At 39.4% G+C, this 27,679-nt stretch overlaps 2 protein-coding genes across 2 annotated transcripts in view; one reads left to right on the top strand and one right to left on the bottom strand.

Annotated features, from left to right (window-relative positions):
• Positions 1-4,047, top strand: part of KNOP1 (lysine rich nucleolar protein 1) — a 28,817-nt gene extending 24,770 nt beyond the window's left edge. Inside the window, exon 5 of the mRNA XM_063430333.1 lies at positions 2,973-4,047. Within this exon, the coding sequence (XP_063286403.1) occupies positions 2,973-3,281 (309 nt within the window). The 3' untranslated portion in view covers positions 3,282-4,047. The remainder of the gene's footprint in view (positions 1-2,972) is intronic.
• A 158-nt stretch (positions 4,048-4,205) lies between these two features.
• VPS35L (VPS35 endosomal protein sorting factor like) overlaps positions 4,206-27,679 on the bottom strand; it is a 65,074-nt gene continuing 41,600 nt past the window's right edge. The window contains exons 27-31 of the mRNA XM_063430332.1: positions 22,964-23,103; positions 21,793-21,958; positions 15,858-15,976; positions 5,995-6,141; positions 4,206-4,961 (exon numbers count right to left, since the gene is read on the bottom strand). Of these exons, the coding sequence (XP_063286402.1) occupies positions 4,863-4,961; positions 5,995-6,141; positions 15,858-15,976; positions 21,793-21,958; positions 22,964-23,103 (671 nt within the window). The 3' untranslated portion in view covers positions 4,206-4,862. The remainder of the gene's footprint in view (positions 4,962-5,994; positions 6,142-15,857; positions 15,977-21,792; positions 21,959-22,963; positions 23,104-27,679) is intronic.

Below are 27,679 nucleotides of genomic sequence, written 5' to 3'. Positions count from 1 at the left end.
ATCATAAATACGTATTGATGGGAAGCATAAGAAAAAGGTTGCCATGTAGAGGGTGTGCGGCGGAATGCCTGGTACCCCGACTGGATACCTCCACCAAACACGCTTCCTAGCTATCGCCAGGACACCGTAAGCACTTTAGCCCCTTAGCCGCCACAGCTTGGCTGGGGTTTCGTCATCTCTTCCCACCTGGGACAAGGATCCTGGACAAGTTCCCAGTGGCCAAAGCTCTCCTACAGAGAGTATATCTGTATAGTAAATATTTATAGCCAATATAGCATTCCCCCCACACATTAGCTGAGACTTAATGCTGGGAGTAGATTTGTTTAATGCAGGCTGGAACTCACAATTTATACATACAGTAAACTCCTCCCTGTGCCTGATAAATAATTGATTCAGGAACTGTACAAGCTCAGTTATCTCCAGGTACAGAAAAACACAATTTCACAACACCCCAAAAGTACCCCCAAAATCCATGGAAACCCTTAAAGAGTCACATCCCCGGATAGCCCTGATTTGAGTGACCATCATATCCAGAAATCACCCAGATTGGTTCAGATTTTCCATGGAAGCCGAAGAAAAGTGGTAGCGGTTGGTCAATTTCGGGAGTACAAAAACGAACAAAATATCGAACCGATCCAAAACACCGCTGCCTGAGTTCGTGAAAACAAGATGGCCGCCAACTCAGTTCTCAAGTGTTTGTGCATACGAACGGCGGACACCTAGCCGAACACTTAGGATACATAGTGTGAGAATTATGATTGAGGTGTCCGGAAAGGGCAATAGGGGTTAACAAGCCCCGAGGTGGTCCACAGTTCGTGTGTTTGTTCGGTTCCTGAACAATACAGGGAACCACTCGAACTAAGTCTTTTAACCCCTTAAGGACACATGACATGTGTGACATATCATGATTCCCTTTTATTCCAGAAGTTTGGTCCTTAAGGGGTTAAAAGATCTTTTACATGGCCCATAGTCCTTGGGCAGCAGGCTCCTCTAGGAGCTCGTGGCAGAGGCATCTTTGCCACAAGGTGTATTAAATTAAGTAATAAATAAAGAATCCTGCTGTATATGCATTATACATACTGCAGGGTAACCCTTTCCATGCATTTTCATAACTGACAAAAATATGTGCGTCCCTGAAAACATGGTGGATCTGGTAAACCTATACGTATCTGTCTTATTCTTCTTCCTGAATGGGGAGCAAGTAAGGAAGTAGCTGGACCAAGAAAGGAAGTAGCTGGGCAAGGCCACGGTGTATAGTTTTCGAACGTTTGGGGTTAAACCGTTCATTAATTGTTTAACAACCTTGAGGTAAGAGAGCGTCCATGACCACCTTGCAGCATAACAACTTCATTGCAATTAGGTTGTTATGGTGCCTGAAATGGTTGTTTAATGGTATTTTATAAGGTTAATCCCTAGCTTAAACCACATATGTCACGGTGGCTTTCCTAAAGGGACACTTCCTAAAGCACTTCAGCTTGTCACTATTGTCCCTATTCATAAAAGTGCTGCTTTAAAGACAAAATTTACACTTTTTTAATTAATTAGGAGCAATTTGTGAACCCTGTCTTGCAGTCAAGCTGACAGCCAGGTGGGCTTTCTAATCCACTACTTCCTGATGTTCAATCGCTCCATAGGGAAGCATTCAATTGGGTAATCACTGCATCTAAATGGCGTATTTGCATTAATTTTCTTCAAATAGGAAGGGGAGACTATTGTCACTGAACAGTCTCTCCGGGCCATTGGTGAGAGAGGACTTGATTCTGGATAAAAAGGGGAAGTAAAGTTTATTATTTTCATTAGTGGGAACACTCCAAAAATAATTTAGTTAAGAGCACGCACTTAATGTAATGCTTGCATATCCTGATATGTATTATGTCAAATTAGTCAGAAAAAAATTTGTCCTGCAAATAAGTTATATTGACAAATTGAGGAATGTGATTATTATGGAGGATGGAGATTTTTTTCAATGCATCTTACTAGATCTTTCATGGAGCGTTGTGTAGTATTCTCATACAGTCATGACAATGCAGTGTTAAAATAACTTATGGGATCTGTGCGCGCTCTTTTGCAGAAATTGAAGAAAAAACTAAACCAAACAGATCTGCTTTAACCCCTTAAGGACCAAACTTCTGGAATAAAAGGGAATCATGACATGTCACACCTGTCATGTGTCCTTAAGGGGTTAAAAAGAAAAACTCTGACATATGTTTTTAAAACAGTCCTTTGCACCTGGTGGTCAGCATAGGGAAAGGATATATCTTTTTCTTTTCATTTGCAATGTGTGTCCTGGATATACTTGCATTTTACTGGATTGTGATGTCAATAGCTAAAAAAAATTATATAAACTTAAAATAAATGCAATTTATTGGTGGTTTTTGGTGTTACCCTTTAACTTTGCAAAGCAAATAAGTGATTAATTATGTGGATAAAATATCTAATTTTCCAATGGACGCACCCAGATCTATATTAAAATTAGGACACACTAGATACTCTATGAAGTTGGCATAATTCCAGGCCCTTCGGGGGGGAGAGACTGGGCTGCTGCCCAACCTGTCTTGTCGAAACCCATAGGGTCTCTTCTTCTATCAAGTGCAATTGAAGATGTAAGGATTTTAAGATAATATGGGGCCTAGTTTTGGTTTTGCGATAAGTCTTTTCTTTAAAATTGGGACTTTTTAATTTTTTGTGACTATATGGTTGTCATAATTCCTTATTTGAAATGTGTTCCTCATGCTAAAACATAACATTGAAAGTCTAAGTGTGTTTGTGCTCGCTTTTACCTCCTTGTCGATACCCAAGCCATGCTGTTAACCACATCCCTGGCGATAGCACTGTGCTGTCTTTTTTATGACCAGAAAACTTTACAAACATTTATTTACATTAAAAAATATATAATTTGTGAAACGGCTAGCGTATACATTGTAACCAAATGAGATGTTTTGTATACTGAAGCATGTTATTTTCTTTTACAGGCCGCGAAGCTTGGGCAATGGAATACTGCTTCTTTTCAATCTTCAGACCAGCAAGCCAAGTTTCTAAGACTTATGGGTGCCTTCAAGAAAGGAAACCAGGTGGCCTTCACACCACCTTCAAACAGTGAAAAGGCAAACATGGCTCTTGGCAAAGAGGAAGAGAAGGTTTTAGAGAGGAACCTGGAAGCTGAATTTGACAAAGCCCTTAGCTGGAAGAGGAACAGCGGTATTGGGTTAGGGTTTCAGCCTGTGCAGAATAAAAAATTTTATATAGACAAAAGCGCATCTAGATCTGTTAAGTTTGAGTGATAGGTTCATTGGCAGTGAAATAGCTCCGATGTTCAATGTATCGGCTGTCCAGCCAATGCAAGTGTCAGGGTTGCAGGTTCTATCCCTGGCAGAGACATCTTAACTCTTCTTCGGTCCAAGGCAGAAGGAAAATAACTAATAAGTTGGCTAATGTAAGATGTATGAATCAGCTGTATTGAAGTGCATTCAAATTATGTTTGGTAAGCAGATGCCATGGACCTAGATTGTAATTTTATGTATGGAAAAGAAACGGCAAATGTTGCCACGTCTCCTGCAGCACTCCTGGGGTTTGGGTGCAAAGGCATTTGGAAATGAATCGCAAAACAACAAAATAGTGACATTTTAAATGTGAATTGAAAAGTGTCAAAGTAAAATGCCGCTCCGAAATAAACATCATTCCGATCTTTCACAGGCTTGTTATCGAGCTTGTCTTCATCTTAAGTAATGCTCAAAATTTATAGCATCATGTTTTGGACAACAATAGCACAAATCCAAATCCTTCCATCCTGTATTGTTCTTTTGTAAGTTAAATTTGTATTTTAACTCCATAATTGGGATTTTTAAACTGAATGCTTATGTTTTTTGTTTGTGATAATTAAAATAATAATTTCATACACATATTGCATTGTAGAAGCATGTACTGGGGCATTGTGAGTGACTGTGTTCACCATTTTCTTTACATGATAATAGTTTACACCTCTATGACAAAGCCAGTGATCAATCTATATAACTAATATGGATAACAGAAGCTGGTATAGAGCTTCGTTTTCAGGAATAAAAGCTGGAGGTCCAGTTGGTAGCAGTAAAAGAACTCGAGAACCACTTTCATTTGGTGTCCCATCAGACAGCGATGACTTACATTATACAGACTACGTAAGACAGCAAGAAGGTAGTTTCTTGTAATGTAAAAACATAGCACACTATTCCATATATGTTCTTTTATTAACATGTAAAAATCAGTTGTACAGTTATACATTATGTAGTTACACTAATTTAGAAAGGAATGAAAGTGCTACAAGGCCATTTTATCATGTTCCACAATGCAGTGTACTTATTGTACCCTTTTCTATATTGTTTAACACGGTTTTGTTTTTTGTCTCAAATTAGCATTGATGATAATCAATACTGTAATGAAGTCTATTCCTTTCAGATTGGACTTGAGTAGAATAAATGGTGTAAATAAGTGTTTAATCACAGCATTACTCATTATTTTAGTCGCTGATGCACCAAATCTGGTTGGTTCTATCAGTCATTGTAAACACGGAATTTAGACAAGTGAGAAACATTCCAAGGAGTTGGGTTCTCCATCAGACTACTGGGCAGTATAATTTACAATGTGGACGCCTTCCTAATGTATCTTAAAGAAGGCACTGATGTAACATGAGGCTCACGTAGAGCCCTTAAATGAAACGTGACATATAAATACATCATAACTGTTCTTGAAGGCCAATTACAGGCCAGCTCTCCAGGAATTGGATCGAATATGTGTGACCAATCAACATGGCTGCGCAATTGCTAAGCAATGTATTTAGCTATGTATAGACAAGAGACTCGGAGATGGACAATGCTAGGCACAGATCTCTAGGTTCTGGACTGTAGTGGGAGCCGGGTTGCCAGGTCATTCAGATGATTTGAATCAGGCTGCTTACTTCTTTTCTTGATGTACTCCAAGGTTTTCACCTAAATAAGGAAGAAGGTAAGTTAAGGTACAAACCAAAGAAAGCAACACTTGCACATGGAGATATCAGTAGTTTAAAAGGAACCTCAAAAGGGTAAGCCTATATTTATTCAAGACGAATTGAAAATGGAAGTGTCACTGGCTCAATAATCATCAAAATGATCAAAACAAAGCATTAACTTTCTCATCAAATTCCAGTTCTGCAGCAAAGCCGCTGAGCAATATGGGACTATTGATGTAGGAGAGGCAGGGACAGAGTCAGTAGGGCATGCATGCTGAATGAAAAGTGTGAGTTGTCATGAGTTGTTTTAAAGAAACAACATAGCTAAGATTCAACATTTGGCAGAAGAAGAGGCTTTCTTGATATTTATTTTCTCCAGAGATATTGTACATGGTTGTTTAACCCCTTAAGGACCAAACTTCTGGAACAAAAGGGAATCATGACATGCCACACATGTCATGTGTCCTTAAGGGGTTAATTACATGACTATGGTTGTCATTGCATACTTTATGGCATGGAAACAAACAGCCATACTGTATTGGTTAACCCCTTAAGGACCAAACTTCTGGAATAAAAGGGAATCCTTAAGGGGTTAAATTAATTCTATAACCATGTCTTGGTTTGCTGTCCATGTTGAAGGGTTCATTGTGCCAACAGAAGCTCTCCACCTATTGATCGTGCAGTATATGTTCTTCAGAGCAAGCTACCACACCATGTTTATCACTTCATCTGAGACACTTTTTTTTTAACCTTTTGTGCATGTGCAGTAATAGTGCAGATTTAGCTCTTACATTCATAGGTCATATTAACTAAACATCTTCTACAGCCCCTCCCCAAAAAAACTCAAACCTCCTAGAGCTAGCTATGGGTGTATTTGATGCTATACTATTGGAATACCATAAATCACAGATTGGAGATTTTAACATATTTAGTAAAACTACATTGTGGCCTTTTGATTGGTCCCCTTATTTCTGGTTCTGCGGTCACTTTATAAATCAATGCCAATAGAGCTGGTAAACCTATGTTGTTCTTACCATAGTTTTGGTGTCGGCATAGCCATGTTTTTGAGCAAGATTCCAAAGGTTAACAGCCAGCTGATTCAGTTTGTTGTTTCGAAGATCTCCGTGAGCAAGGATACTGTTAAAAAACTGCAGTGCTAAAAAGCTCTGACGTTTGAGAGTCTGCAAGGAAAACATATTTATAGAATTACATTACTAAAAGATAAATAGCTTTTGTAATACAGCAAACTGTATCCACTTGTTATAAGTACTCCAAAGAAATAAAGAGGGTGTCTAAGTGACACAGTGCAGTCCATTTCTATGTGTTGACATTTAAAGAATTGGTTATAATCAGAATTCTATATATCCTCCCAGCAACATATTTTTAAAGGAACAAAAATTAAAGAGGTTTTGCATATTTCAAAATTTCATTTGCAACGCACTTCCAATTTAACAATCTAGTAGATATTATTTTCTTTCCCCATCTATAATTTCATTGGCTTTGCTGACTGGTTAAATTCAATCTAGAGGTTATGTCAACCACTCCTTAGAATTGTGACTGCATATTATAATACAGGCGGCTAGAGTATTATTTTATTTTTTGTAGATTTTTTTTTTTCCCCTTCAACATTCTTAATGTTGATTTTATAAATTGACAAATAGAGTATGCACAATTTCACTTAGAGGAGATATGGATTTATAAACCGGTTGTACGAAGTACATTGAGTAGCAATTCGAACAATAGAAAAGTCAGACATTTCACTTTTGTGTAGATATAGGTTAACAAGCTGGTCGTGAGTTCTGTGGATCGGAGTCTCCTCTCCGAGCAGAGTTTTGTTTCTATGTATAGGTATGTGAGGTGACCAGAATGTCTCGTGTTTTGTGGTTATCATGATCATGCAACCATGAGAGCCTTTGTCCCGTGTACCTGAATAGCGCAACATGTCCAATGGTCATAGTCTGCTAACTCGTAAATCCACCCAGCTAGGGAGGACTATAATGAGAGTATACAATATTTTAATACCCCATAACCTATAGTTTCCAAAACATACTTTCCCTTTATGTGTCCAGAATGAAGTATGAGTACCATAGAGTGCTAAAGTAATGAAATCAATCTAACAGCCTTGGAAGCCACTTTGCGGTCTTTGCAAGTCTACTGCATTAATTACCTCATTTATATGCCACTTAACGCTTACAGTGGTCCAAAGGCATTTGCTACAGCCAGAATTAGGATTTAGTGCTGAGCAGGCAAAGAAATGCAAGAATACCCATCATTGTCTCCAAAGCTAATTCTATAAAAGCACCATGTGAGTCTGTATCAGCCGGAGCTGAGGAGGAAGCAGTTTAACGGTCTGATGAATGCAAGACCAATTCAATTTTTCCGTGGCATGTGGTATCTCTCCACCTTAAAATAATGGCTTGATGCCATGGCAGCTTGCCCTGAAACTATGCCAACCGGCAGACAAGACTGAATAATTATGTCTATATCTTTTACAGGGTAACATACTACAGAGAAGGCATACAATTTAACTGCTTAAGATCTCAAATATATGAACCTCACCTGTATGCTAAGAGTGCAAACGCACTTCAAGGCTATTATTAAACTAATTTTTAATGGTGACAAATTTAAGGGGACCCATATTTAAAGGAACACTATAATCACCAAAACAACTTTAGCTTAATAAAGCAGTTTTTGTGTATAGATTATGCCTGTGAAGTCACACTGTTCCATTCAGTGCCATTTAGGAGTTATATTATTTTTGTTTATGTCAATGCAGCCCTAGGCACACCTCCCCTGGCTGTGATTCACACAGCCTGCATGGAGACAAAATAGTTTCATTTTCAATCAGATGTAACTTACTTAAAAAAGATTAAAAAAAATGTATCTCCCGCTCTGTAAGTTGTACTTTAGAAGGCTCCTGCAAAGTCTAGCAAGCTATTAACAGAGCAGGAGATAGGAAATGCTAGATTAAACAGAATTTGCAATAATCATTAAATGACTCTTTCAAGGAAGTGTTTAGGAAGAATGTGTAAGTCACATGCAGGGAGGTGTGGCTAGGGCTGCATAAACAATGTGATTTAACTCTTAAATAGCAGAGAATTAGCTATTGAGACTGCAGGGGCTTGATCTAATCACCAATATAGCTTAATTAAGCTAGCGTTGTTTTGGTGACTATGGTGTCCCTTTAATGAATTACAACACTGGTTCTCAAACCAGTCATCAAGGCACCCCCTACCAGTCCAGGATTTAGGGATTACCCAGCTGTGTCTAAGGTGTTTTTAGAAAAACAAAACAGACAACTTATCCTGGACAGGTAGGAGTGCCTTGAGAACTGGTGCATTACAATATATATATAAAAAAAAAAAGACCTTTAAAGTTCCTAATGCTGCAGCACTTGCAAATGTCAGCACCATATAGACTTCTCACATACCAGGAAACAGCTTCGCCAATGAGAATTTTATCAATCTAGTCCATAGATCCCCAGATTTTGTGAAACTACAAATTCCCATGAAAGCATTTTGTAATGTTTTGGGATGACAAAACATTATGGAAGCTGTAGTTTAAAAACATCTGTGGGATCTGAGGCCCTGATTCTGGGCATTGCGCCCGACCACCGCAACGTGCCCGCGGCGGACAACCACCTTCACACCCAGGAGGTGAAGCGGAGTCTGGAGATACCCGGTTCGGGACTCCCCGCCTCAGAATCGGCCGCTTCACAACCCGCGGCCCGCACGGGTGGGAGCCGTGGAGAGACGGACGCTCTCCCGGTTCTCAGGCTGAAGAGGGGACACTCACGCACCGCTCCCCCCCCCCTATGGACCGGTGGGGGATATCCCGGTCTGCACCAGCACGAGACACGCCAAACGGAGACATCAAAGCAGATGCTCCCCCAAGCAGTATGGAAGCTGTAGAGCCCAAGATGGCGGACATGCCAAATACCACTACACGTGACACCACGACGCAGCACTGACAGACACGCAACGAAGAAGATAAGGGAGACGAAACATGGCACAAGGGACACCCTAGCCACCCCACCCAGACACCCCCAGGAGTTCTTTGACCAAATCTGCTCCAGCTTTTGGCCACAACTCCGCTACAAGGTCCGGGCCTTCAAACAGGCAGCTCGAGCGGTGGCAGCATGGATCAGACCAGCTACCCGGCGGCACCTGTGTGAGTATCCGCAACGAGCCCCCAGGGCGGCCTATGGAAAGGGACAAAGACAGAAGGCGAAGCAGCGAGCAGCGATGGTTCACATCTCAGACGCCAACACTCACCTTTTCAAGCGTCCACAACCAGCAAAGAAAGCCCGCGGACGAGCAACAACCCAGCCCCAACAATACCCCGAAGCAAGCAGACAAGCTAAAGGGCCAGCTCAAGAGACTGCTCTCAGCCGGAATAGTACAACCCCAGCACAAGAGGTGTCCCCCATGTGGCAAGACTCGGACCGCTTTCAAACCCACGCCATCAGCCTGCCGCCCACGGGCGTAGGGTAAAAGGGGACATTTGCCTCTAGATGGCACAATAGTAGGACACTGTGCAAAACCAATAGGCTACCTAGCTCTCTTAGAACTTTCCACGCTATTTGTGTCTCTCCCAGATAGGCGTTTATTTTCTACCAACGTGCATTGGCTTATATCGGCAAGTTGAATATGTTGAAACATGTCTCTACTAATATGCCTTCTCTTCTCTTCTCATCTTCTCACCTTCTCAGCCCTGTATTGCTATAAACTAAATTGCGCTCAGGCTGCTTATAGACTAAATCACTTTTAGCATTGTATACCTTTAAATACCTGATTCAGTTACGCTAGTTACCTTACTATTTTGATATATGTCATTAAGTCTATCTGTATGTACTCCTGCATGTGCAATCCTCCCTGACACATCAGACTTAAGCGTAGCAAACCATACATTAACATACAAACTACTGATAAGCGAGGATATGCAACAGCAACGTTCACCCTAAGCTACTGTTACCGAGCGATGATGTAACTTACTATAACTAATGCGAATAACCTATGTGTACCTAGCCTGCCTTAACATAAAAATTGTGCTTGCTCCATTTAAATGCTATATAACAGTTGACAAATCTGTATGCTCAATGTGTTGGAATATGCTGTTGTGGCATTGCTGACAAGCGGTTGTTATTCATGCACAGCAAAAATAAAGAATTTAAAAAAAAAAAAAAAAAAAAAAAACATCTGTGGATCTACCTTTTGGGCACCCCTTGTATTGTCTATGGGGATTTTTTTTTTCTCCCAATAAAAACATCCACCATGGGTTTACGAAATATGTAGTTTATTCCCCAGCCTCAGATTGGATGAGTGTTATTACTCAAAGAGCGTCTATACTGCAATGGTTATCAGTTTCTACAAACACAGCACCATTTTTTTTTGGTGTGAATAGAGCGGTTCACCCAAGCATAGAGGGGACAGTCTTAAACTTAAACTGTGTGTGCTGGGACATAGGGACAGCTATCCATTTCACAAAAGGCCCTTGGTAGAGATGGTTACCGGTGTGACACTAAGGAAATGAAGAGTGGACTGTCATTCTATGAGGGTCAATATGACCTCCCTAATGCCACTGTTTAGTAGACATCCCCCTACTTTAATACTAAGTATTAGTAAAGTTGGCGGAAAGACAAATTAAGTTTTTTCAGCTTTTTAGTAGATAGTTCCATACCTGTGGGAATTAGGTGACTATCTACTAATTCATTCTGCAAATGAAATTCCAAACTGGAAAAAAAATGCAGAATTTCATACTAACACGAATAGACAAACTGTACACATTCTGTTAGGACGCAATTCACTGGCGCCCTAGTCTAAATTACAGGACGTTCGAATGGAGCAATGCAAGAACATGGGCGAGGGGTGAGTATTGTGGGAAAATTGGTTAAAGAAGGTAAAGTGTAAGAAAAATACATGAGACAAAGTAGACCCCACTTTACCTTACGTTTTAAAGAAAACTAGATCAAAAATAAAGGAAAGAAGAACAGATAATGAGAGAGGAAGAGAAGAGGAAACAATAGGAGAATGGCAAGTTCGGCATGACGGCGCCGCTTTAATAACGTCTAACATGTGTCCAAAAACTCTTGTTAATATAGAGGGGAAAAGTTGCAAAAGGCAACAAAAAAAATCAACAGAAAAAACAATATTAAAATAAAGTATGTATTATTGTTATTATTTATATAGCGCCATCAAATTCCGCAGCGCTTTACAATGGGTGGACGAACAGACATGTAGTTGTAACCAGACAAGTTGGACACAGAGGGGTTGAGGGCCCTTCTGAATGAGCTTATATGCTAGAGGGAGTGGGGTAAAATGACACAAAAAGGTAAGGATAGTATTAGACTAGTGACAGTTGCAGAAGAGGAATCAGTTAGGAGCTATTAACAGTTTAATTGATACGCTTTTATGAAGAAGTGGTTTTTTTAATGATTTTTTTTGAAGGAGTAGAGACTGGGTGAGCATCTAACGGAGGAGGGAAGCAAGTTCCACAGGAACGGTGCAGCCCTCGAGAAATCTTGAAGGCGAGCATCAGAGGTGGGAGTACGGACAGAAGACAGACGTAAGTCTTCAGCAGATCGTAAGGGCCTAGACGGGACATACTTGTGTATAAGGGAGGATAGATAGGTGGGCGCAGCATTATGTAGACATTTGAAAGCAAGAACCAGAATTTTAAATTGAGCTCTATATTTTATAAGAAGCCAATGCAGGGACTGACAGAGGGGTGAGAAATGGGAGGTGCGGGCGGACAGGAAGATGAGCCTCGCTGCCGCATTCATTATGGACATATATATGTACTGAGATATATACAAAACAATGAATCAATCCTAATCCTGCAGATTGACACAGTGTTTCCATGTACTAATAACCAATTGAGCATTTCATGTTCAGCTCCTCAATCAGACACTGTGCAGTGCAGCCTGTCTTTTTATACCCCAAATTTGCAGGATTGATTTATCATTTTGTGTATATATATAATTATCTCTGTACATACTTTATTTTATCTAGAGGACCAGAGGGACATGACAGCGTTAGGAATACACTTGTATTCCTACCGTTATCGTGTTCTTTTAACTCCTATTATCTATTACCAATTAGTCTGGAGTAGTCGCTGTTCTTTTCCTTATGTGCAGACTCACCTAGGGTTACCCCCCTCCAATTGTCCAGCGACTGCCCCATATAGTGAGCTCCCATTTTCATCTTTTGATAGGAGTTTGTCAATTATTTAACAGCAAAAGGTTATACCATGCCAGATATAGGCCATTGTCAGCATGTCCGCTGCTGTAGATTACGTCTGCCATGATGTTGGGCAATTAATGGCTTGCTGGCTAAGCGTCATTGGAAACAAAGCCCAGGAGAGCTGGCTTTTCGGTATTTGGCAATATCAGAGGTGAATACACAAAGCATGAGAAAGTAAAGAGTTTCAAAACACTTATAAAGAAAACACGCTAACTATAGCTTTCTAACACTGCCCTCTGGTTGAACTTGCAAGGGAAATAACTAGGGCAGGGCTTGGTTCTGGACGCCTGGAGATGGTGACGAAGCTATATGCAGTGTGTCCTGTTTACAACCTCTACGGAAGAAGATGAAATATCATGATACTATATGGCAATGTAAAACAGAAACGCTGCATGCTATGCCTGTTAATCAGATAAAGGCATTTTTAAAAGCAAAGGTACATTCTCATTAGAACCACCTAGACCAGGCATAGACAACCTTTGGCACTGCAGATGTTTTGGACTACACCTCCCATTATGGGGGATGTAGTCCACAACATTTGGAGTGACGAAGGTTGCCTACCCCTGACCTAGACTCATCCATGAATAATAGTTTAGAGTACAGAACGTCCAGAGTAGAGAACGTCCAGGGATGGGATGACACAATGCTCCTGGGAATTGCCATCCTGAACATTCGCCACACACATACTACCTTTGGCTATAGAGCAATCTGTAATGAATATTTACATTTTTGGGGTATACATAAACTTGTACAGGAAGCATTAAAGTACAATACACACTTACTACATGACAACCACTGCTGCAAGACACCTGACGAGCTGATTAAGAGATGCTGAAAGATAAATTGGTATTTCCAACCACATTTTGCTGGCCATTCAAATAGGACTTTACCGTCATCCATGTATTTTATTGCCACTGTACAAGGTACTGCAGGTATATACATTATATATATATATTTTTTTTTTTTTGTGCATTTGTATAATTCATCCCTAACAGCAGAGTTAAAAGGACTCTTATACACAATATGACAAACCCCAAATTTAATCTGCACCAATAGTACACATACATTGTGCAGAATGATTAGCAGATGTTTTACCTGGCACGGTTACAGTAGGAGGTAACAGGCAGACCTAGGTAAATTCTGTGCATTCCTGGATCTCAACAGAAAACTGGTGTAATCTATTCCCAAAAGGAGTGCACTCTGGGATAGATCAGAGAGGGCACCAGGTGGGCAAGTCTATCATTCTCATTTATATAGTGCCAACATATTCTGCAGTGCTTAACAATCACAAAGTGTAGATGAAAACTGGACTCTTCCTTACACAGTTCCTTTAATTTTGTAATAGGTAATGACGTATAGTGTGGATACAAATTGAGCTTTTTTGTGCGATAAATAATTAACTTTTCTAATATTACTATTGCCCAGAACATACAGGCAAGGGAGCCCATTTAAGAGCATACCTTAGGACTAATTTATGTGAAAGACGAAAGTTAATTATTTAGGATCTGTAGCAGAAGAAAATACATTCTGCACTTGACCATGTCATTGCTGGGGGTGTACTCCTTTAAGGAAACACCTCTGTAAACTAACATGAGCCTGTCCTCGGAGAATTTAAACAAACACAGGATCCTCGGGCAGGGACGTACATTCACAGTTCACTTTCTGTTTTGCTCGCTCCAGGCGTCAAAGGACAATCTGTTTCCGATTATCTGATTAGGTCATGAGCTGGAAAACACAGCTGCACTTACATTGTTCTCTCTTTAGTCTGGTTTGTTGTATGGTAATATAGCAAATTAACCCAGATGTACATAGCAACTGCAAGTGCCTGAGCGTGATTTCTAGACTTCTAGCCACCAGATGAGTCCATTAAAGCTACATGTGCCATAGGTGAGCACGGATCATACTATGTGTTGCTCACTCCTACGCTACTTTGAAACAGCACACTTAAAAGTACATATCATATAAAACTACTATTTTTTATGGAATTCAATATTCCAATTGGAATTCAACTTGTTAGGATCTTTGATTATCAATTAAAATATTTAAAAAAAAAACAATAGGTTGTTCTTAATTATTGTAAAAGCAAAACCTAGCAATTCTGTTGCTCATTGGAACAGAGCATATTTCATAAAAACACATGAATGTACAGGGGACTCGTTAAGAAGATTAGATTTTTTGGTAAGTTGTGCTGGCCAAATCCCCAGCAAATGCACAGAATAAAAAGTGTACTTACCTGATAAACATGGCAATAAGGTACCCACATGAACAGCCACTTAACACCAACACAAGTGGCCCTCAGGCACATGTACCCCACTCCTGAGCAGATATAGTAACGCTGAGTTCAATATATAAAATATAGTGACCTTCCATATAAACGAGGCAGCACATATATTGTTGTCCAAAGTACAGCCAATGCCACAATAACTCCATTGAAGACCTTTGCAGTCTAATATTAAAATTGTATGGCTTTATTTACCCCATAGGGACTTTAAAACTGGGGCCAGCAGAAGTCAACATGTTATGCATTAAAACTATACTTTATCAAGGCAAATTCTTACGAGAACTATTGTTTTGAATTTCAACATCCCTATGGGGGTGAATAAATTAAGCCGTTAGATTTTAACATAAGACTGTTGGGCCATCTGATAATACCTTCAATGTGCAACCACTCAACGCATGTCACTCAGTGGCTTTGGCTTTCAACGTGGAACAGCTGCATTTAAGGTTCAGGTCTCTCTTGCTTGAGAAAATTAACTTTTTGAGAATAAAACGTCTAGTCTTTTTCCTGATTGGTTGCTCAGTTTGTAGCATTCTGTCACTTTGCTATTTTATTACAAAAAAATTAATAGGTCACTATAGGTTTTACAATAGTTTGGGTGAATTATTATTATTTTTTTAAATTAAAAACACCTTTTTTAAAAAAACAAAACTTCCCAATTAGAAAAATATAATTTTTTCCCCCAGTTACAGTAATTTTAAATAAGAGTAGACCTGTGACATAGAGGGAATGAACGAGCATTCCTCTACATGTGAGGGCTGGAATTTGAATATTTTGATGAGTCAAGAGGAGGACCCCAGATGTCAGAGGAGATGGCATTTAGTTATTTTTGTAGACAAAAGTGATGATATAATAAAATACCAAAAGCAATACAACTAGCAGAGCTGGGTTAACTAATTATCTCACGTACAGCCCTGTGGGGGGGTGAGTGCTAAAATAATGTAAATCACTCTCTTTATGGACAGTGATCAATGTATCTCCTCCCTCCCTATCTGGCAAATACTAACAGTGTCAGCACATTTTGATGAAATGAAAGCACTCCTACAAGAGAATAGTTTTGTTACCTATGCCCAGTGCGTTTAGCCAGTTGGTTAATTTTACATCTATGGGCAGAAACATGAAAAATGAAAGATTTGTGTTTTTTATTAGTGTGGAGAGTATTGTACTGACAGCGTTAGAACAATGTTTCTTAATGCCAATATTAGCAATTAAGTGTGTTATTTTCAGAATCATACTGCTTAAATAAATGGGAGACAAGCAGCCCGTTCGAGACTAAAGTGCCCAAATCCGTAGTGACTACTGCTATAAGGGGTAGGTAGCATTTGTAATCAATCTGACAGTGCATTAGTAACACAGATTTAGGTGGAGCCATTCATACCTTCTCTTTCCCAAGCGCCTTGAGATGTTCTAGAATCTGTCCAATTAACGTGTCACACAGTTTGTTGATTTCTGTTAGGAATTTCGAATCTCCACCATAAAGATTGTCATTAGAATCAACTAAAATAAATAAATAAAAGGAGAGCACTATTATCCAAATAGTCTACTAGTTATATATATGCACACACGCATAGTCACGTCTAGTCTTCTATATGAGCACATTCCATTTATAGTTGGCAGAGCTTCCTCACTTGATTTCATATCCATTTTACACTTTTAATTAATATTACACGTTAGACAGTTTGTTAATTATCATTTGTTGAAATCATTTAACAATGGTGTTGCTGGTTCCTATGAAGAGCCTTTGCAATACTGGGTGTGCTCTCACTCCCTGCCATACAGATCAAGTAAGAAGAAGGAGGCATTTTTAAACACTGTCTGCTGACTTGAGTTATGTTTTGATTTTTGTTTATCGTCCACAGCAAAGTGTGTCAAGCTAAAGATAACAGGTCTTGGACACTGCCAAGAAAAAAAAAAATACATTTAAAGTTGAAAATACAGAAAATGTTTCCTCAAGCGTACAGGTCCTAAACGCATGACTTAATACAACAATCTGGCAGCACTTTTACAATAAAATGTAACCTATGTGGTGATGGTTTCAAGATACACTCCAAACACCATAAGCACTACCACCCACTGTAGTATTTATGGTGTCAGAAGTGCCCTGGTGCCCTCCTACCTCGTCCACAGGACGGACAGCTCCTACTCATAGTCAAACTGTCTGCGAGTTGAATCAACAAATGAACTAAGCCCAGTACCACAAGTAATTTTATTACTTAACGAGTGTACTCTTGGCACCATAACCACTTCAGTGAGTTGTAGTGGATAAGGTACTTGGAGTGTAACTTGGAAGGAAAAGAAACCTTACTAAAACTTACTACATATACACATTAACCCCTTAAGGACACATGACATGTGTGACACGTCATGATTCCCTTTTATTCCAGAAGTTTGGTCCTTAAGGGGTTAAAGATGTTGCTTCATTCATCTGTGAAATTCATGGTTGGGAGAAATTACATGGAATACTTGGTTCTAACATGTTTGATGATATCCACTCACTAAAATGACTGCATGGCTGCCATAAGAGAGCCTAATACATTTCAGTCTTAGAGCCTAATCTTATCTCACACAGGAGGCTGCTGGCAGAGAGCAGTGCTGGCATGAGCTAGCAATAAGTTGAACTGTAAACACTTTGGAGCAATGAGCAGGGAGATAAAAAGGACCCCTCCCCATAGATACATACATTCTATTAAATTATATTTCTATATTTTACATACTTTCTATTCTATTACATTATATTTTTAGGTTAATGTGACTATTAATGCTTAGTGTTCGGGTACTGTAGTGTTTTAATGTTTAGTGTAAAGATTCATCTGTAGATCAGATGTTAATATTTGTTAGTGTGTTAGGACAATGTAGACTTTAATGTGTATTGTAGTGTGCTCGTGTAATGTAATGGTTAATCTATATCAGCGTTTCCCAATACAGGTTCTGCGGTGATTTGCCCATTGAGTGGCCCATGCACTTACAGCCACCCGATGGGCATTGCTGCACAGGTACCCTTAGTATGGGATGCTGGGAGGAAGTGACAGATGGTCATTTCCTCCCAGTTTCATATAGAAAACGCAGCGCAGGAGGGAGAGGAGGCAGCAGCCAGGAGTAAGCAGTTCCGACAACACACACAAGCCTCAGCCAGCAAGCCACCCTCCTGCAGACAACAGTTATGCTAACAGGAGGGTGACTACATATATCTAAAACTAAGTGTGTGTGTGTGTGTATCTGTGTTAAGGTGTGCGTGTGTCACTGTGTGTATCTGTGTGTCAGAGTATGTGTCACTGTGTATCTGTGTGTAAGTGTCACTGTGTGCATCTGTGTCAGGCGCCAGTGTATGTATCTGACAGTGTGAGTCACTGTGTATCTTTCAGTGTGTGTGTATCTGTGTGTGTGTCACTGTGTGTATCTGAGTGTGTGTATTTGTGTGTCAGTGCCAGGTTGTGTATTTGTGTGTATGTGCAAGTGTGTCTATCTGTGGGTCAGTGTATTTCTGAGTGTCATTGTGTATATCTTTCAGTGTATGTGTCGGTGTGCGTTTATCTGTGTGTTAAGGTGTGTGTGTATGTTAGTGTATGTATCTGTGTTTCAGTGTGTCTCAGTGTGTGTATCCGAGTGTCACTGTGTGTATCTGTCTGTTAAGGTGTGCGTGTATCTCTGTGTGTATCAGAGTGTGTGTATGCACCAGTGTGTGTATATGTCTGTGTTTGTGTATATGTGTGTATCTGCACCAGTGAGTGTATCTGTGTGTCAAGATGTGTTTATGTATATCTGTGTAAGTATGTATGTGGCATACATCCCAGCAATCAAACGCCAACACAACATGCCAACATACCCCTGCAAACACAAACATTACATACAAACACTCAAACACCAATACTACACATTTAAAAGCCAACACTACATCCAAACAAACCCCTGAACACAAATGCAAACATTACATCTACACACAAAAGCACACCTGCTCCTAAGTACTGCAATCTGTTTACCATCTGTAGAAATAAGTTTGTATATATATTTTGCTAATTTACAGGTTTTTTTTTGGTGGGGTGTGGGGGGTCCACGATGTTGATACACTATGTCAAAGTGTTCCACGGGAAAAATTAATTGGGAACCCCTGATCTATATAAAGTAACAGTTTCTACTGTTTAGGAGAGTTACCTTCACTAATCTTAGTCAGACCAGGATGCGCATGTCCCTGTCTGACCACGATTAGGGTCAGACAGTATGAAGGTGATCCATGTATTAGTATCCATTCATGACAGGGAATAATTGATTCACCATTTGTGCAGAGATTGAAATAATGGGCAGATCATGTACTATACATACATACAAAGACACAAATATATACATACATACACTATATATAGATAGATAGACAGACAGACACACCGGCAAGATGCACATGTTAATGTACTATTTCAAAATTACATTTTGAAATACTGCATTAACATGTGCATCTGGCACACAAAGAGTCACATTGTTTAGAATTGTCCACTGACCAAAAAAACATCTATTGGACAAATGCCTTCTTTTCATCTTCGTTGGCTTATAACACATTTGTGTCTGTTTGGACAGTAAAAAGCTGTTCTAACAACCTTGTTGACTGTTTTGTGCATTGGTAAATAAGCCGACCATTGTCTGCAGATTTAGGATTTTCCAGAGGAGAACAAAAGCCACTAAAAGGAACATGAAGTCAGGATTAGAGAAGTACAGCGAGGTCGTATTATGTTATTGGGAGATTAGATAACTACAAACCATTTTATTTTAGGGTGCTTACGAATATGTCAACATTAAGCACCAGCTGTTACATGGTCCTGCCAAATATGAAACCCTTGTGATGATCAGCCCAGGGAATTTAGAAGACAGAAACTGAAGGGCTGTTTATCGTATAATAATCCAATCAGTGTCAGTATATGTGTAACAGTGATATGTATTTTGGAACCAGATCAGAGAAGCTGCATCAGCATACCTGGGAACACTGAGAGAACAACAAATCCAAACCTCTTCCAATGATATGGTATAATACAGGGTAAAAAATTGGGTAGAATCCTGAATGGCAGGTCAAGTATAGAATGCCATTACTTTTTATATTTCTCTCTCCCTACATCTACTTTTAGAAACAGTATCAGAGTATTACAACCACTAGAGGAGTTTCCGTTGCACTGACAGAGTAATATCTGGTCAGTTGATGCAGAAGCCGCACAGGGAAGCATAGATTCAATACTTGCCTATGAGAAAGTTTGCTGTACATGCGCATTGGGTCCCCAATGTTCCCCTGTGAGAAACATTGGATTAGACCACCAAGGCTCCATGATGTCCACGTGAGTGGAGAGCTAGGGAAGCCTCCGCACTAGAACAAGGAGAGTTAAAAATAAAGTTTTTAAATATTTATATCCCAAACGGGGGAGGAAAGTCCTAATCCAAATATAAACAAGGACGGTTTAACGTTAGGAATACAACTTTGTATTCCTAACGTTATAGTTTTCCTTTATAGTTGAATTTCACTTGGAAGTCTGAATTCTCAAAAAAAGTGAGAATTCAAATTTGTCCCATTCTGCCCTAATTGTTTTGACCCCCTCCTGTCTATTTCAAGCTACTGTTCTCAAGTCACCCCTTTCCTGTCACCACCAACTTAGTTTCCTACTAGTATGCCGGTCTCAACTCCTTTGATATCAGTCCTCTTCATCTTACCTCCTTGTATACCAGTCTCCCTTACCATCCCTTCATTGATGTAGCCCCACCCGTCTATGCCAGGGTGCATGCCAGTCTGTATACTCTGTTCCTCTCAGTTCCATGCACGGTAGCTCCCCTATGCTGTCCATTCCATATATCCCAGGGACACTAGGCACTAAAACCATTTCATATCATTGAATTTGCTACAGTGCCCTCACACTATCCCTCGCATTCAGTGTTAAACCATGTTTTAGCACTTTAACACTTGATAAGGGTCCCTGGCCTCCCACAGCCCCATCCCCACTGGAAGTCTGGCTAAAGCCAAGATTACACACTTCCTTCTAACCATACCAATTCATACCAGCAATGAGCACTATGATAGGTTGAATGCTGTCAGCTGACACACTCAGTCAATCATAGCCTTCCATTGCTCAGGCTAATTCCTCCTAATTAGACAAAGCAGCACAGAGGGGATGGGTTGCTGGGGACTCCTAGTTAGATTAAAACAAATAAAAATAGTTATTTTTATTGCAAAATAGTTGTTTTTATGGCACTGTCTTTTATTGCAACTGAAAGACAGTGCCAAGGGACTCCAGACACTATAACCACTCCAAAGGGATGAAACAGTTATGGAACCTACAGATTCCCTTTAAGCTTATTTAATTCTCCTGTTATATTTCCTCTCTTATGCCAACTTTCCTTTTTTGTCATTCTCTCATATATCTCTTTTTTTATCTTTATCAGCTATTTTACTCCCAATATGCCAACTCTGTTCGTGACAACAATCTTGTATTCCCATACACTAAGTTTTTGTCCTCTTCTCAGTTTTAATCCCCATGTTACTCTCATAGCAGTGGCATCCTTCACCACCCACCTATATGTAGAGGTCTAATATATAATGTGTGGTTTCTCGTCTTTTTTTTAACATTTATTTAACTTTAATATATTATGGAAGAAAACCGGGAATGGACGTATGAGCATCTCCTTTCAATGCCAAATATTCAATAGCCTATATTTGAATGCTGTGTACTTTAAACAATAACTAGCCCAGCAACTTGTTCGTTCATTCATTTATTCATTCACATATTCAAGTTCAGATTTCTTCATTTTTATAAGGATTATCAAATTCTTTTATACACCCATTGTTTAAGATATAAATTAATCGGTAATATATCGAGGTAAAAGACACAGAGCATACGCAATTTGTGTGAAATGTGAAAACGAGTTCTACAACCAAGGCTCTGTCTGGAGGAAGGTACGTACATATTTAGAATAAAATGAACATGTGTGAAAGTTGGGGCCTGGGTCAAAGATACGTTAGACAACTGGTTCTGGTATAATGTCAGAGCAGTCTTTTTCCACTGCCCGGCAAATTTTATTGTAGATGTGTCTTAGACTAGAAGCTGCACCTTATTTTAAAAATAGTTTCTGAAATTATACTTGTTTTTTTTCTGTGGTTTAGTAAACTAAAAATAGTCAGTAGTGTACACATCTGTAATTTTCTAGTTAAAAACTCCCACTGGTTCCTGTAATGTCAGATCTAGAGAAAGCTTATTTTGTTTTAACAAAGATCAAGCCCTACAACAAACACAAACATTAGCAATTAAAAAAAAGTTAAGAGAATATAGTAAACAAAAAGAACAGCATACCTTTGTCTACGTGATAAAGATAGCTCTCCTGACTAAGGCCAGCGAGCAGATGCAACACGCTCGTGTAAATACGAACTTTATCATCGCTGTTATCTTCCCAGGTGTAATCTTCAATCACATTTAAAAGTCCCCGAACCAGGAAAAGAACTCCTTGCTCAGGATGATCCTATGCAGAGTATACACAGCACAGCATAACTATGGTTACATTTGTCTCCAGTGTCCTGCAGTGCCCCTCTCTCTCCCACCCCCAATGAGTGACTTTAAAACCCCTTCAGTAACTTACATAAGTCCAGCGCCGATGTCCCTCAGTGCTGGTTCAGGCTCCACCCACGCTCCTCCCCCGCCGACGTCAGCCGGCAGGGGAGACCTAATGCGCATGCGCGGCAATGCCTGTGCGCGCATTAGACCTCCCCATAGGAAAGCATTATTCAATGGTTTCCTATGGGGATTCCGGTGACGCTGAAGGTCCTCATGCCTAGCGTGAGGACGTCCAGCGTCGTTTAAAACACTTTTCGTGTTCTAAGAACACGGAGGTCCCTCTAGTGTCTGATAGACAGCCACTAGAGGAGGACTTAACCCTGCAAGGTAATTATTGCAGTTTATAAAAACTGCAATAGTTAAGCTTTCAGGGTTAAGGGTGATGGAAGTTGACACCCAGACCACTCCAATGGGCAGAAGTGGTCTGGGTGCCTGGAGTGTCCCTTTAATTACATGAACTACAATACAAAAAATTAGGTAGAGGCAAAGTACCTGCCTGCACTAATATTAAAGCAAATAACAAAAAATGAGCAGTGCTGCAGCAGCCCCACACTGTAGTTCCTCCAGTATATAATAGCAACAAAAGGAAAAAAATTGAGTCATGTGCTACTGATATTGAAGTGCACACCCTGGTGCTACCACGTTTTATTGGAAGGACAACGTACAGAATGCAAATGTTTTGGGCTGTAGCCATTTATCAATGCCAATGTACTTCTACAAAACGTGGTAGCACCAGGGTGTGCACTTCAATATCAGTAGCGCATGACTCCATTTTTTTCCTTTCGCTGCTTACATTGACTACAAACACAATACATAAATAAAAAAATAAAGTATTCCGTCTATCAGGTTCTAGAGCAATTGATAAAAAAATATAAAGATTTTTATCTGTGATACAAATTGATATCATGCTTACAGGGACGATGAGTAATGTAGAGAAGAAGTTACTAAGGAATTCCAGAAGATAAGTTTCAGAAGATTTCATCTTTCCATCGATATTAATGGTTTTTGGGACATCTGGGACGAGGCTCACAGCGGCTTTGAAGAAGGCGTCGGCTGCAGACAGACACACATAGAAAACAAAAGGAATGTTGAGAATTTGGTAACGATCACATAGGATGATATGATTCATGGCTTTCAACCAGATGATAATAAAAAAAAAAAGAAAAGAAATAGCGTAGATCAACTTTCAATCTAACGATATGACTTCCTGATAGAACTTCTTTAGCATCAGGATAGAAGGACCAGGTGTTTACAAGAAATAAAACCTGTATTCACCGAGTAGAAGAGCACAGGTATTTACAGCACTTTACTAGAGCCCTTACAGCATATGGTGGTATAGTATAGATCTGAAGTCTAAGATTCAGATATAGCAATCAGCAGAAGCCTATAGCGGAGTTTAAAGAAAACCAAATCCGATATTTTTGCCTAAATTTTGCAATTCAAATTTCATTGCTCTACAGCTCCTTGTGTAAAGGACCGATAAAGTTACCCAGGTCACTTCACCTCAATGAAGTGATCCTGTCATTCTAACCATTCAAGGCAAAACATTGCCGTTTTGTAGAAATAGCAATGAAGTGCTATTGAGTAAAACTCTGTCATGTGATGCGAAAGTCCCATAGGAAGGCATTGATTCAATGCTTTCCATGGGGAAGCATGCATGTGCCCCAGGACCCCAATGCTCCTTTCTGAAGACCATTGGATCGGAGCACACAGGAGGAGGCCATGCTCCATGACTTCACAGGAGGAGGAGAGGTAAGCAGCAACGAGGGAGTGTATAGCTCCCCCCCTTTAATCAATTTATGGCACACATGGGAGACAGAAACACTAAAGCATTCGGAATACAAACCTATATTTCAAATGCTGTAGAGTTTCTTTATTGAATAAAACCCTAAATCCCATCTATAAATGGGTCAAAACAGTAAAGTCAAATAAATAAATATAATCTACATAAAGAAAAATGTAAAAATGTTCTTAAAAATGAGACAAATCATTTTAACAAATACGGAATGATACTGCTTCACTTTTAGAACAAGGAGGGATATCAAATGATTGCTGAATCATCTGTTAGTTTTGTGGGATGAATTATCAATTATTCTTACTTTTGCAAATGTTTTGGTTGTTTGTTTTTTTTCAGCATTATGTTTTGTGTACGGCATTTCATTTGTTACAATTACAGATTTCATTGCACTTATATAGCATTTTCAGAATATTAGTTATTCATTGTTAATGGGACATAATTGTGGACACCCAAAAATCGTCCACAATATCGTCTGAATATACAGAAGAAAGGTGACACTTTCCCCACATCTTTTAAATCACTGATATATTGGAACAGATTTGAGAACACTGTGATAAATGTCTCCGCTGTCTCTGTACAGTGGAATCAAAGTCACTTAGCTGTGACTCAATGGATGGGAAAGATTTCTGATAGCAAACGTTTTATTACATGGACTAAACGACTGGTAATATAGCAGCTGACTCCATTTCAATGTGCTCTCTAATTATGTGATAAACACAACTCATGTGGAAGCCATTAATATTTCATGGAACAAAAATAGACCGAATGTCAAATGATCTAAACATTGCCAGAAAGAAGACTCTCTATATGAACATAATTAGGGAAGAAATTCACTCTTTTGTGTTTTCTAATATATTTATTTTTTACCTTCACAAGGCTGAGCCTTGATTTCATTCTGTTATCCCTGAGACAGAGATAAATTAGGTACATTCTTCATCCTAAACAGGGTTGGTTTTACAGCAGGTATTCTCTGTCAAAGCAAACTAGAACTACAGAACGCACAAAGTCAAATCTGGCTGAAAGTTACATGTCAAACAAATAACTGTTCCCATGGTAGACTGATCTCCTTTCAGAATTTCGCCCCACTTTTTTACAAATTTGGGACCATATACCAAAAAAAAAATAATTAAACACTACCCTCAATTTTCACATTATACACATAAGACTTGTACAGGCTTAGGGAACATATATTTTTTTTTATCTACCGGTATGTCTAAATTGAAAACCTTTTTCTTTAAATCTATAGGCACGCAGACCACTTAATCTCATTGAATTAGCTGGGTGCATTGCCCCTGTATGTTTAACCCAGCAATGTAAAATACTGCAGTTTTTGAGAAACTCCAATAATTACATTGTAGGGTTTACTATTCCAGACGATCACAGAGTTTTACTACGTTAAATGACGTTGGACTTCCTCAAACCATGCATGAAGACATCTAAAGTCTTCAGATTTCCCATAGAAAAACATTGATTTCTTTCTTATGGGGAGCTTTAATGAACGCGCGACTCTTGCTACGCAGATGCATTAGCTCCCCCCATTACTGTGCAGGATGAGGAGAGACCAGGACAGCACCGAGGGAGCTTTTGTGTTGCAAAGAGGTTTCAGGGAAGAATATGATGGACTTCATTCTTTTTCAACCTAGACAACTATACTGGAAGAGTGCAGTCAATGCCAAGAGTTGATCAACAGGAGGAGGGTGTCAACGTTTTAAAGCTCTATAAAATTAAAATCTATTCATTTGCTAGTTTTATGTAAGATGACATTTCATGTTCTTTAATTCAATGGCAAACTACAGATAACATAAGAGGTACACTTTAATGAACTTTAAAATACGTTTCTAGGGGAAACACTAAGCATTCTATTAATTATTAAAGTAGTTATGGTGTAAGTAGATTTAGGGTAACGTGTTTGTGTCAATATGTATTGCACAGTTTAACAAAAAAATTTGGCTCAACTAGAAGCAAAGCAGAGCAGAGGGGATAGGTGGCTTCTAGTAACTGCAGTCTATCACTGCTGTTCACATTTGAACTGATTTATATGGATAATGTATTCAAGAGAAGCACAAAATCTGAACTTTGGGAGCCATGAAACTCCTATCTCAATCAAATTTCCCACTGGATCAGTGTACCATAACTAAGTCAATTAAGTTGTGGTGGTTATGGTTATTACCAGAGCACCATATCACAGTTGCAACTCTACGGCACAGCTCATTTACAGACTGATACATTTGTTGTACTGCATTGATAGATAGATATTTAAGGGATGAACCGATAGGAAATTTAAATTTTTTTAGAGAAAGGTTCTTTTAGCCTGATAATATTTTTTTGTAAATTAGGGTGCCCAAAAGACAGGTGCCCAGAGGTTTTCAAACAACAACTTCCATGAAGCTTTGTCATTCTAAAAGCATTCTAAATGCATGAAAAGCATTATGGGCGTTGTAGTTTGAAGACATTTGGGGATCTACCTTTTGGGCATGCCTGCTGTTAAAAAATTAAGGCAGATGACGACTCATAAAAATATGTAATTTGCAAGAGTTGTTGCCTAGAGGTGCGATGTAAGTATTGTCCCTTTTAGAACAGGGACAAACATGTTCCATAAAGAGTGTATGAAAAGCAATCAGAATAATCCTGTCCTCTCAAGCAACTTTTATTTGAATATAATGAATATGTAGTGATTATTTATCTATTGGGAAAGGAATCAAATACACAAGATCAGAATTGTATTAGTGTGATGAAGAATGGTGTTATGCAACAACAACATAGGTTGGTTTCAGTGGATGTGTCTAAAATCGCTACAGGACAGATCGTTCATCAGCCGAAGAGCACGTCAGAGAAGACAGATTGCATCAGTAAGACAATCAATCACAGAAGTCACTGGGGTTGAAGCAAATAGATCAAAATGTTTGCGTCAGCAGTTAGTAACTAAATAAAATAAATAGCAGGAAAGAAGAGATTAACCCTTGAAGTGCAAAGGTGTGTGTATTATTACATATTTTTAGCATAAAGAAGTATATTAACTACAAGGCAGGACTGTTTTTGTGGTTATTAAAGGGACACTGTAGGCCCTGTAACTGCTTATAGTGTCTGGAGTTCCATGCAGGGCCGGATTAACATAGGGGCTGATGGAGCTGCAGCTCCAGGCCCAGGCCCAGGCCCATGGAATAGGCCCATTTAAAAAAAAAAAAAAATGATTTTTTTTTTTTTTTTTAAACACAGTACTCTTAGGTTTGCCACTTGACTGGTATATTACTGGCACAGCTGGTATTTTAAGCTGCCTGGCCAGTGCCAGTATTGCAGTAATGCCGGCAATACAAATGCACGTAATTTTCTCAGAATAAATGGAAATTACTCAGTCAGTAATTAGGCCCATCATAATTGTCAGCTCCAGGCCCACTGTGCTCTTAATCCGGCCCTGGTTCCATGGCACCATGCTTCCATTCAGTGTTAAACCGACCAAGAGTCCCCAGCACCCCGTCCACTCTGTGCTGCTGGTCTAATGAGGAAGCATTTGCTTGAGCAGCAATGGGCAACTGTGATTGCTTGAGAATGTCAGCTGACCACTTTCAGCCTATCGCAGTGACCATTCAGGTATGAATTGGTATGGATAAAAGGAAATGTTTAATGTGTGCCTTAGCTATGCCTCCAGTGGAAGTAGGGCTGTGGGAAGGACCACTGTGGGCACTAACACAACTTAGTGCATTTGACAGGTTTTGGTCTCACATTCTTGCTCTATTTGTTTCATCAATTGTTCAAATCTGTCTAGTTTTTATAAATAAATTTAAAAAAAAGCTATCTGCAGCATAAAACCGCCTCCCTAGCTTTATGCACTGT

The sequence above is a fragment of the Pelobates fuscus genome, chromosome 8 (assembly GCF_036172605.1).
Source record: "Pelobates fuscus isolate aPelFus1 chromosome 8, aPelFus1.pri, whole genome shotgun sequence".
In the NCBI taxonomy this organism is placed as follows: Eukaryota; Metazoa; Chordata; class Amphibia; order Anura; family Pelobatidae; genus Pelobates; species Pelobates fuscus.
Note: the sequence above shows the minus strand (reverse complement) of the source record. Positions and strands in the feature narration are given on the sequence as shown.